The sequence below is a fragment of the Xyrauchen texanus genome, chromosome 19, assembly GCF_025860055.1.
Source record: "Xyrauchen texanus isolate HMW12.3.18 chromosome 19, RBS_HiC_50CHRs, whole genome shotgun sequence".
NCBI classification, from domain to species: domain Eukaryota; kingdom Metazoa; phylum Chordata; class Actinopteri; order Cypriniformes; family Catostomidae; genus Xyrauchen; species Xyrauchen texanus.
The window spans coordinates 15,138,466-15,150,772 of record NC_068294.1 but is presented as its reverse complement, the minus strand read 5'-3'; the positions used below and the strand labels follow the sequence as shown (position 1 = coordinate 15,150,772).

The window sequence follows — 12,307 nt, the reverse complement described above, 5'->3', positions numbered from 1 at the left end:
TTAAAATCTCAAAAAACATTCTTAAAATCAGCAGTAAAACCTGTCAACAATGGCAAACTAAACTGTGCTTCTTTAAGATCAAGCTAAAAAATTAAAAATATAAACAAATTCAGTCTGGTTCAGCTAATGTGCATGCGAATATCTCAGTGCTGTACATAAGTCCATACAATGCAAGTGAATGGTGATTAGGGCTTCGAAGCTCCAAAAAGCAGATAATGTCAGCATAAGCATAATCCACAAGACTCCAGTGGATTAATCAAATTCATCTGAAGCTCTCCAGTTGGCTTTGGATGAGAACAGACCAAAATATAACTCCTTTTTCACTGTACACCTTGACAGCCGTCTCATTAGCGATCATGATTTCAAGCTCGATTACACTTCCTATAGCCCCATCAAGAGCTCAGCAGATGCATCAAGCACTAGGAAGTGTAATCAAGCTTGAAATCATGATCGTGATTAGAGACTGCAATGGCAAGATATACAGTTGAAAAGGGGTAATATTTTGGTCTGTTCTCGTCCAAAACCAAATGGATCCGTACATACGACATGCATTAATATACTGGAGTTTTATTGATTACTTTTATGCTGCTTTATGTGCTTTTTGGAGCTTCAAAGATCTGGCCACCATTCACTTCTATTTTATGGACCTACAGAGCTGAGATATTCTTCTAAAAATCTTCATAAGTGTTCTGCAGTAGAAAGAATGTCGTACACATCCGGGATGGCATGAGGGTGAGTAAATGATGAGAGAACATTCATTTTAATACCAGTTGTTTGTCGCTGATAAACTGTCTCCAGTCAAGCTGGGGGCGATACCCTGTCAGACGCACTAAACAGATGCAGAACGTCAGAGTGAGGAAGACAGATGTCATCCGGAAGTGCGTGTATCACGCTTATAAACAACTAGCCAGCACTCTACCGATCACGCAGTAACACATTTTACATTGTTTATCCTTTTAGTTGATTTTACAGGACTGCAGATAAAACGGTGATAATATAAAAACTTCATAACTTGACGCATAACCAACACTGTTGTTGAATTTAAAGCGATATTTTGACCGTATGCTGCCTGAAGTAGCATATAGCTAAATTCACTAAAATGAATGCTGTTATGTTTGTGGAATATTCTGTTTACAACATTTGATTCAAATATGTATCTTGTAACTGACCGTGTTAGTGCCTGACAGCACAAAGAGATCTGTAGTTGACATTAGACATGTTCATCTTGGTTTATTACTATATATATTAATACACATTTGCAGGGAAAGAGATCATGTCGACAGAGGAGAGTAAAGGAACGGAGGGGCTCGTTGACCTCGAAGAGCCGAAGAAAATGACTCGAGAGGACTGGAGGAAGAAGAAAGAGCTGGAAGAACAGAGAAAATTGGGAAACGCTCCAGCTGAGGTCGACGAGGAGGGAAAGTATGTTGATCTGAATTGAATATTGAACTACCAGTCAAAAGCATTTTTTTTCTTCACATTTTAGAATAATAGTATAGTTATCAAAACTATGGAATAACATAAATTGAATTATGTTGTGACTAAACATAATCCAAAATAAATCAGAATCATAATGAGCTTTATTGCCAAGTATTATTGCTTGGTGACAGGAGCTTCCAGTGCACAACAATACAAAACAGCAACAAGACTTCATAATAAATAAATAAAAAACTGTTATATTTTAGCATCTTCAAAGAAGTCACCCTTTGTCTAGAATTGTACTCTTGACATTTTCTCAACCAACGTCTTGAGGAATCACCCTGGGATGCTTTTTAAACGGTATTGATGGAGTTCACTTATTGGCTGCTTTTCTTTATTATTTGGCCAAGTCATCAATTTCAAAAACTTTTTTTATTTTTTATTAAATTATATATTTATATTTAAATAAATGGCATAATTATATTATTGTCTACAAAACTAATTTCAAACATTTAAGCATACGCCTTCAGATGAAAAGATTTTTAAGATCATGAGAAACATTTCAGTCAAGTGTTTCAAAGATTTTTGACCGGAAGTGTATGATCATGATGCGTTGAACTACAAATGTAAATTATAGTTCGAAAATGTATGAATGTGTTAAGATGGTATAGATGACTCTCAACCTTTGTTAGTTATAACTTTAATTCTGTTCATAATATTTTGTTACCAGGGATATCAACCCTCATATTCCCCAGTACATCTCATCTGTCCCATGGTACATCGACCCCTCGAAGAGACCCACCCTCAAGCATCAGAGGCCTCAGGAAGAGAACCAGAAACAGTTTACAGCCATTGGAGAATGGTACAAAAGAGGTGTACAAGAAGTAAGCAACCCCCTTCTCACAAAAGTACATATATTGTAAACTGACTAAAAACGGTTCAAAAAACCAAACTTACTAATTTCCAGAACGATACCAAAAACTGAAGAAGGAAAAAAAAAAAGATTTTCAATTGTTCTGGAGTGAAAATTTTATTTTTAACTTCTGGGAACCGGTTCTAACCTTTTTAATTTTGTTAAATTATTTTTCCTGAATCCAAAAGCCAAAGGGTTTATCACAGTATTTTTTGTATTAAACCACTTCATGTTGCCCGTAAAAAGAAACGTGCTTTGATCCTGAAACTAAAACCGCTGCAACACACATTTATTTGCCTAATTGCCCATCTGAAAATGAAGACCTTTTTTAACAATTATGTATAATACTGTACATGCACGGCTAATCCAGATGCAAGGAAAACATTATTAGAGGTAAAAAAGTAAATTTCTCATTTGTTTCTAAGTCATCTCTGAATTATTGTTAGATATGATGCATTTATACAGATTTAATGATGCTGGGTTTTGACTGCGAAGCAGATCTGTAAATAAAAGTATATTTAACTGTTAATTAACTGCTTGTTATGATTTATATGCTGATGAATCCACAACACAGGAAAAAAATTAATTGCTTATTTTCATGTATTTTGGTGAGGCAAGTGGCTTATTTTGAGCTTGTTTTTCCAGATGTTGCTTATTTCTCTTGCGAGATCTGGCAACACTGCCATTGGTATTTCACCAACCCCTTAACCCCATCCCTGAGTACTGTCATTTTAAAAAGAACCATTCTTTTATTTTGTTCTAACCGGTTACCATTTGGAAAGGAGGCTGCTGAACCTCTGAACCAGAATGGAAAAATACAGTTCTTGCTCAGAACGAACCGAAATGGAAAAACTTTAAATTTTTAGTCCCTGCTTGTAAGTGTGATTAAGTTTCTGAAAGAGTGATTTGTCTTCCTCTCAACTAGAAATCAGTCAGCACGAAATTCAGAAAAGGTTCATGTGAAAACTGTGGTGCCATGACACATAAAAAGAAGGACTGCATGGAGGTAAATTTCAACACAAAATCCTTGTTTTTATCGTGTTATTTATTTGTTAAATGATATGTAGGTAATGTTCTTATGCAACATTATAATCTGGACTAAATCTAGATTATAATGTGCCTTATTTGTTCATCATGCTTTCAGCAGTGGGTCAGTGAATATGCAGAATATACACTCACCTAAAGGATTATTAGGAACACCTGTTCAATTTCTCATTAATGCAATTATCTAATCAACCAATCACATGGCAGTTGCTTCAATGCATTTAGGGGTGTGGTCCTGGTCAAGACAATCTCCTGAACTCCAAACTGAATGTCAGAATGGGAAAGAAAGGTGATTTAAGCCATTTTGAGCGTGGCATGGTTGTTGGTGCCAGATGGGCCGGTCTGAATATTTCACAATCTGCTCAGTTACTGGGATTTTCACGGACAACCATTTCTAGGGTTTACAAAGAATGGTGTGAAAAGGGAAAAACATCCAGGATGCGGCAGTCCTGTGGGCGAAAATGCCTTGTTGATGCTAGAGGTCAGAGGAGAATGGGCCGACTGATTCAAGCTGATAGAAGAGCAACTTTGCCTGAAATAACCACTCGTTACAACCGAGGTATGCAGCAAAGCATTTGTGAAGCCACAACACGCACAACCTTGAGGCGGATGGGCTACAACAGCAGAAGACCCCACCGGGTACCACTCATCTCCACTACAAATAGGAAAAAGAGGCTACAATTTGCAAGAGCTCACCAAAATTGGACAGTTGAAGACTGGAAAAATGTTGCCTGGTCTGATGAGTCTCGATTTCTGTTGAGACATTCAGATGGTAGAGTCAGAATTTGGCGTAAACAGAATGAGAACATGGATCCATCATGCCTTGTTACCACTGTGCATGCTGGTGGTGGTGGTGGTGTAATGGTGTGAAGGATGTTTTATTGGCACACTTTAGGCCCCTTAGTGCCAACTGGGCATCGTTTAAATGCCACGGCCTACCTGAGCATTGTTTCTGACCATGTCCATCCCTTTATGGCCACCATGTACCCATCCTCTGATGGCTACTTCCAGCAGGATAATGCACCATGTCACAAAGCTCAAATCATTTCAAATTGGTTTCTTGAACATGACAATGAGTTCACTGTACTAAAATGGCCCCCACAGTCACCAGATCTCAACCCAATAGAGCATCTTTGGGATGTGGTGGAACGGGAGCTTCGTGCCCTGGATGTGCATCCCACAAATCTCCATCAACTGCAAGATGCTATCCTATCAATATGGGCCAACATTTCTAAAGAATGCTTTCAGCACCTTGTTGAATCAATGCCACATAGAATGAAGGCAGTTCTGAAGGTGAAAGGGGGTCAAACACAGTATTAGTATGGTGTTCCTAATAGTCCTTTAGGTGAGTGTAGGACAGTGATATAATGTTTGCCATCCACAGAGACCCAGAAAGGTTGGTGCAAAGTTTTCGGGCACAGCCTTTGCCCCAGATGAACACCAACAGATTCAGCTCTCAATGGATTATGATGGAAAGAGAGACCGCTGGAATGGGTATGACCCTGATGATCACATGCGCATTGTAGAGGAGTATTCAAAAGTTGATCTGGTAAGTTATATTGTTGTAGTTTGTTTTTTTTGTGTGCGTGTGCATATTGTATTTTTTCTTTGGCATGCTCATTAACAGAGCACCTGTTGTCACTTCAAAACTATGCTGGAAGATTGGACAGAAAGTGGGAAAAAGAAAACGTAAAAAACATTGTTGTAGAAGTGCCGTTCAAGTGAGGCTATGAAGACGCTGTTCCAGATTTCCCCTGCCATTAATAGCACTTTCTAATGTACGATCACTATAATAATAATATGGAAAATTATCAGCAAGATTAAAGTTTGATGAAGATTTTAAAAGTAACTGTGGAGCGGAGGGGGCGGGCCGGTCGGAATATCGCGCGCCCGGCCCCGCCCTCGCTCCACACTCCTCCCGGCGTTATCTCAGGCCGGGGTGCCACCGGCATGACGTACACCCCCCCCCTATCCCTGGGGCGGGGTGTATCTTGCGTCCCGCGTGGTCATCCCCGCCTTCCTCGCCCTGGGAGGAGATAGGAGGGGAAGACAACAACAACAACAACAACAAAAAAAAAAAAAAAAATAGGCGAGGGAAAAGGCCAACACGGTGCGACAGGGAGAGAGAGAGGAGAGAGAGAAAAAGCTCACTCACCGGTTCTCTGATGTACCGTCGCGTGGTCCTCGAACACTCCTCCACACTCAGGCGGACGACAGCCGCTCCACCTCCGGGCGAACCGGAGTGAAACCGCCGACCCCCAGCGGGCAGAACGCGCCTCCGCTTTTCTGGCGGCAAATGGGGACACTCCTCCGCCCCTGGCAGCGGCTCTACCGCTCCGGGCGGTCGGAGAGTTTCTTCCCTCCTCCCCCCTCGCGGACGGCGGTCTTCCCTCGACCCCTCCGCGTCTCTGGGGACGGCAGGGCACTCCTCCGCCTCCGCCCCCCGGCAGCGGCTCCCTCGCTCCAGGCGGTCGGGGTATCCAGTCCCCACTTGCCCCGCGGACGACGGCCGTACCCCGCATCCGGGCGGTCGGGCTACTCCGTCCCCCGGCAGATGGCAGCGGCGCTCCCCTGGGTGGACGGCAGTGTCGAGGACTCTGCGACGGGCATCCCTCCTCCTTCCCGGGTTTCGGCACCAATGTAACACAGTTGAAGGATGGGCAAGGAGGAGGCGAGAACCGGCTTGTCAACATAAATTATATTTTAATGAGAAACTCAAAAACACATAAACAAACACACATGACGGACATGTCCGTAATTCTCTCTCTCTCGAACAATCGTCACCGGCCGCCTTTATCCCTCGCGCGCCTCATCAGGCTGATTGGGGACCGGGCGCGCGATATTCCGACCGGCCCCGCCCCCCTCCGCTCCACAGTAACGTAATATGCTTTACAGAGACATGGCTCAAAGATGAGTCTGATGTCACGCTTCCTGGATTTGCTACAATTAGCGCAGACCCCGACAAAAGCAAATCATGCACCCCCAACTACGAACTACTTTTGATCTCCTTCAGACCATTTTATTTGCCAAGAGAATTTGGTCCGATTACAATTATTCTGACATGTGTACCAAGACCGAATTACTAGGAGACAGCGGGCAAGATAAGTGAGAGTTTCAACAACATACTCTCACGCTCTATTGACCAACCTGTGTTCGTCCTAGCGGACTTAATTGGGCAGTCCAAATAGGGGACAAAATAAATTTTATTCTGTCTTCTATTATTATATTGAACAAATAATTTGTGTATCGTGAATCATTTTAGTTTTTATTTATTTACATTTTAGTTGGAATTTTATTAGTTTGTTGTTTATGCTATTGATTTGTTACCTATTTTAAGTTCAATGTATTGATTTATTACGGGTTACTGAATCTTGTTTTACTGTTGTTTGGGGTACATGGCAGAGTATTGAGTGGGAATGTTTGGATATCCTGATATTTTATATATTATTCTAGTGAGTGGTAGGGATGGGCATTTCAAGTAGTTTTGTAAATTGATTACCCTAATTCGGAAAAACGAGTAAACCAATTAATTGAAATTTAGAATTTAATTTCAGCCTTCAACTTTTCAATCTAGAAAAAAAAACAAGCGTTTGCACTCACACAAAGAAACGTACTTTACAAGTCTTCTGAAGCAATACAATAACTTTAAATATTGGCAGATTTTCCTTTTTGGGAGAACTAATGGCAAAATTTGAGTGACAGAAGCGGCTTCAATGTTGCCCACGGCATGCAAAGGCACAAAGGAAAATCAAATTGCAATATTCAAGTAGTGTTTTTACCAGTCAAATATTTAAAGCTGAATGAGTACTCGATTAATCAATTACTTGTGCACATCCCTAATGAGTGGACAGCAAAGATTCAACTAAATAGTTATATGATTTACATATCTCATTTGGTATGATTTTTTTTTCTCCCAGGCAAAGCGTACCCTCAAAGCTCAGAAGCTGCAGGAGGAGTTGGCATCTGGAAAACTAATGGATCAGGCGGTAAGTACTCATTCAAATACATTTCTCTTTCAAGGAGAATGTTCCCACAGTCCTCTGATAATTGTATTAAGTGATTGTTATTACGAATGACCGTGTATCTGACTTTGTATTTGACAGAGTAACAAATTAAGTACTATTTGTCTTGCTTTTAGAACTCAAGGAAGCATATTGATGATGACGCACAGGTAAAGAAAATGTATATGGTCTGAGCATGCATTTACACCATAATAAAACTGTTCTAAGAATACAAAGGACAGCTTCACTCAGATTTAAGCTGATCCCACTTTTCTCATTTAAACTCTGATTAATTTTGCCCTGTTTAGGAGCACAGCAGTGAAGATGAGGACGAGGACAAATATGTTGATGACTTTGACATGCCCGGACAAAACTTTGACTCCAAGAGACGTATTACAGTTAGAAACCTGAGAATCCGAGAGGACATTGCTAAGGTAAAAATGTTAGCTCTAACTATAACTAGACAGTTGGCAAACAGATGTATGTTATTCCTTAAAGCTCTGATGTTGTTTTTAAAGATTTCCTGTTTCAGTGGTTACCCAAAATTAAAGCCCTGTAACTAAAAAAAAGTGTTTGTAAAGAGAACTTTTCAAATTTTTTAATGATCTAGATTATGATAAATTCTGAGACTCTTAGCATAAGAAACTGCTGGGGGGGGTAACTTTAGCCAAAAATCTACTACTTTTTGTCTTATTTTTATGATTTGACATTTATCTGTGTGTTAATGAGGTAGATCTGATAAAATGCTTTTGTTTGGTTCCCAATCATGTTAACTACAATTTTGTGTTGATACAGCAAAACAATCAAAATGTATAGCATTACATACATAATTTATCATAGGGTACAAAAACGACTCCATGTGTCCAGAAGCCAAAACAAATAAAATAGAATAATTGTACTAAAGAACTAATTACACATGCAAACATAATAACTAAAGGTTTGCATAGCAGGCAGACATTATTTTAATAATAAGATTTCACAGAATGAGAGCCATTTGACTCATTCAGTCTGCATTGAGTCCCCTGTGTCATTTACTTGGCACCATCTCCTGGTGGCCATATGTAAGTCACCAATCACATGTCTCTGCCCAAATATGGATGAGTTTTGCACCGATCTGATCCCAATCCGATTGGTTTAGCGTTTCATGATGCTCCATCATTTCTGATGACGGCATATGAGCAACACCTTACTGCGTTTTTGTCTGGGAGTAAAACAAATGAACTGGTTGTATTTTACTCTTTGAGAGTTTTCCAACGACATATGACACATGGTTATTGATTGTTTTACCAATTACAATAATATGTATACATTTTCAAAATGGATCACTTCTGATTTGTCTGCAGATTTCAAAGCACTTGTTTAGTTTTGGTCATAATGCCTACATCCGTGGTAAAGTACAGATTCTAAGCTTTAAAAAGATACCTGTTTTGTGTTGGTCAAGACTGTATTTATACATTTTTGGATGGCCCATCTGAGCTTAACTATAATTAAGTTTTATCCCTTAAATGTGATTAAGAAAGTGAATGGAAGTCCTTATCATGGTCCCATTAGAATGATTAGTAGTAGTAGTACGACATGAGTGTTATTTCAAAAAGTCATGTTTTTCCAAATGCGGTCTTTATTCTACAGTACCTACGAAATTTGGATCCAAATTCGGCCTACTACGACCCCAAGACTCGAGCCATGAGGGAAAACCCATATTCTAACGCTGGCAAGAATCCAGAAGAGTAAGATATTTCTCAAGAGATTGCTTCATTTCCTGTGCATGCATTCAAGGGAAATGCTTCAAATTGTTAATTGCTGTTTGTCTATTTGAATCTGAATTAAATGTCTTAATAATGGGCAAGAACATAAATGTTATGTTAGGTATGTGGGCTGAATCTGTGAAAGCTTGCATATTCAGTCCTAAGTAACTGCCCCTGCTATATCACTATTGTACAAACTTTGAGGGTAATTTAGCAATGCACGAAACCACATTTAAATTTGCTCCTGTGGGGCTGTCATAACAAGAAAAGTAATGTAATGGAAGACATGTATCAAATTCTTTGAAATGCATCTTTTTATAAACGCATGTCCTAATTCCATCCAATCTTTGCACATTTTAAATTGGTCTGTTCCCAGTAGTTGTTTCTCTGTCTATCTTCAAACTGATGTGTTTGATTTTGTTAGGGTGGGCTACGCTGGAGACAACTTTGTGCGCTATTCTGGAGACACCATCACCATGGCCCAGACACAGCGTGAGTATCACGTTTTGTGCCCCGATACATAAATTCTTCTTTGCTTGATGTGACGTATAGGCTCCATTGCTTTAAGAACACATTTAATGCAAGCAGACAATCTCAGTGCCTCTTCTTCCAACATTGTTTTGTGTGTCTCCTCCACAGTCTTTGCCTGGGAAGCATATGAGAAGGGATCTGAAGTTCACCTCCAGGCAGACCCAACCAAACTGGAGCTGCTGCATCAGTCCTACAGAGTCAAAAAGGATGAATTCAAAGAGAAACAGAAAGAGAGCATCTTGGAAAGGGTATAGTCCTTAAACTCCATTGTTTAACCGTATTTAACCAATAGCCATATTTCCCCCTGCTTCGTGCATTAATGCTGAAATGTCACTCCTTGTTGCAGTATGGTGGGCAGGAACACTTGGATGCCCCTCCACGAGAACTTCTGCTGGCTCAGACAGAGGAGTATGTTGAGTATTCGCGTCATGGTGCTGTGTTGAAGGGACAGGAGAAAGCTGTGGCCTGCTCGAAGTATGAGGAGGATGTGCTCATTAATAACCACATGGTAGGTCTGGTTATCTGGCACTATTGAAAATGCTCAGTGTTCATAATTTTGTTATATGAAAGATTAAGATATTTTTCCTTTTTGGCTTTTTGCAGTGTATCTGGGGATCATACTGGAGAGATGGCTATTGGGGTTACAAATGCTGCCACTCGATGGTGAAGCAAAGTTACTGTACAGGGGAAGCTGGAAAGAAAGTATCAGTGAGTATTAAATGCAGTTTCTGGAATTAGAAACGTCCGCTGTGGTTTTGGAAAGTCTTGCACTGGATCAGCATTTAACCCTCCTATTCTGATCAACTAGGGCTGTTTGCTGTCATTTTTGACCGGACACTGTACAGGTGTTGCTTTATTTCTTTAAGAAATTATGTTTCTTCTTCCCTGAAGTCAAAACAATAGAATTATACACTTCTTTTGGGATTTTGTCTTATTTATATATACATTTCTTGATTGCACAATTCATTTTCATATGCAAAATGGCAATTTATGTATCTTCACTACAGTAAAATCCTAGTTGAAACATGAAGAAAATATGAGAAGGTGTCCTGTTTTGAGTGAAAAAGAAAAATGACATTACTTGAAAATCATGTTAATACAATAATAGCCTGTAGATGGCGGCAGTGTTCTATGCAGCCACCTAATGTGTAGTAATTGTAAGTTATGCATTTAAATTTATTTCTACATTATCAAGCTATTATTTATCAAAGTTTATCATTTGTTTTTTTTTGTTTTGTTTTTAACTGCTTGAAGTATCAGTTTTTGCAATAATGTTACATTATGCTTAGTCAAACCTGACCTGGTGTTACCAAGCGAAGACATTGACAAATAATTTGTTACCAATCATTTATTTTAAACATCAAAATGTAAAACTTAAAGTAAATTAATTATAAGGTCAAGAAAATTAACAGAAATTGACTGAAGATTCAATTAGTATATAAAACTGAAGACTTGTTTTCTGTGTCTGTGTGCGTGCATGCGTGTGTGTCAATATTTTTTTGTGTGTTCGGATTTCTAGTGGAGAAAGTCTTGTACCGCTCAGATAAACAAAACCGTATTATTACATTTGAAAAATAGATTTGTCAAAAATGACCAAACAGAAGGTTTTGAACAGGACTTCCTCAAGCAAAAGACCATAATAAAATGTTTGTTTCTGTTTTATCAGAATAATTCATGTATTCCATTTGAAGAGTATGTAGAGGAGGCTGAAAATAATGAAGAGCCAAAGACCCTTCTACAGGTACATTTAAAGGCCTTCCTCTCTTTTTGACATAATTTTCAGGTAAAAAATATAGTTTGAATTGCTTGTTTAACTGGAATTTGTTGTCACAGATGCACCAGGAAAAGATGAAAGACAAGAAAAAGAAGAAAAAGAGCAGGAAGCATAGCAGCAAAGATACTGACAGCAGTGACGAGGAGGATGAAGCAAAGAAGAAAGAGAAGCTGAAGAAGGTGGGTTGTATCTTCATTGCAGACACATGTTCTATGTTTGCTCTACAAAGCCCATTGTAAAGGAAAAGAATGTGTATTTGTGTGCAGGCATTGAGTGCGGAGGAGCAGAGGCTGAAGCAGGTGGCTGAACTGATGCAGGTGGACGAAAGGAAGCGGCCATACCACAGCCTCAAGGAAGTCCGTGAACCTACAGAGGAGGAGATGGAAGCTTTCCGCATGAAACGTTACCGTGCCGACGACCCCATGGCTCCTTTCCTGGGGAAGTAAAGTATTATGTATTAGTCTATAGACTCAAATGTTTTTTGTCACAAACCACGGAAACATCATAGTCTCAGTTAGAGATCCGTCATTGTCATTTTCAAACTAAATCTAAAACATGTCCCATATGTGTTTTAGACCAGCTTTGTATGAAGTAAAAAATCTGTTTTGTGATTTGGTTATAGTAATTAATCAGATGCTTACTTTCTGAATATTTTAAGAATCCTATATGTGTGGTTTTTCTTTTGACAGTACATGATCAAGCATCGTTTTATTGGTTTTGTAAATATGAAGTGCCCAATAAATTACAAATGGGTTACACTTGTTGAGTCATCTGTCTTTATTTAATAAATATTTTCCATCCTCCTATTCCTAGGTATTTAAATGGAATCTGACCAAGAAAATAAGTGGTTTAAACACTCATATAAATCTGAACATGGCTA

General features: G+C 39.3%; 1 protein-coding gene across 2 annotated transcripts; it reads left to right on the top strand.

Annotated features, from left to right (window-relative positions):
- The first annotated feature begins 841 nt into the window (after nt 1-841).
- slu7 (SLU7 homolog, splicing factor) lies at nt 842-12,174 on the top strand. 2 transcript variants are annotated; one of them, XM_052149916.1, is made up of 16 exons: nt 842-929; nt 1,263-1,422; nt 2,150-2,303; nt 3,258-3,338; nt 4,761-4,925; nt 7,294-7,362; nt 7,515-7,547; nt 7,686-7,811; nt 9,007-9,104; nt 9,547-9,614; nt 9,762-9,901; nt 10,000-10,161; nt 10,257-10,361; nt 11,320-11,394; nt 11,487-11,606; nt 11,694-12,174. In XM_052149916.1, exons 2-16 carry the CDS (start codon nt 1,274-1,276, stop codon nt 11,871-11,873), a joined length of 1,725 nt encoding a protein of 574 aa, XP_052005876.1. In that variant the 5' UTR covers nt 842-929; nt 1,263-1,273; the 3' UTR covers nt 11,874-12,174. The 2 variants fall into 2 exon arrangements, with proteins under 2 accessions (XP_052005876.1, XP_052005877.1); XM_052149917.1 differs by having other exon boundaries at nt 863-988.
- The last annotated feature ends 133 nt before the right edge of the window (nt 12,175-12,307 follow it).

Coding starts and splice junctions, on each gene's coding strand:
- slu7 (XM_052149916.1), top strand. CDS start 1,274: ATGTCGACAGAGGAGAGTAAAGGAACGGAGGGGCTCGTTGACCTCGAA. Junction 4,926..7,293: donor AGTATTCAAAAGTTGATCTG/GTAAGTTATATT, acceptor TTTTTCTCCCAG/GCAAAGCGTACCCTCAAAGC. Junction 9,902..9,999: donor AAGAGAGCATCTTGGAAAGG/GTATAGTCCTTA, acceptor TCCTTGTTGCAG/TATGGTGGGCAGGAACACTT.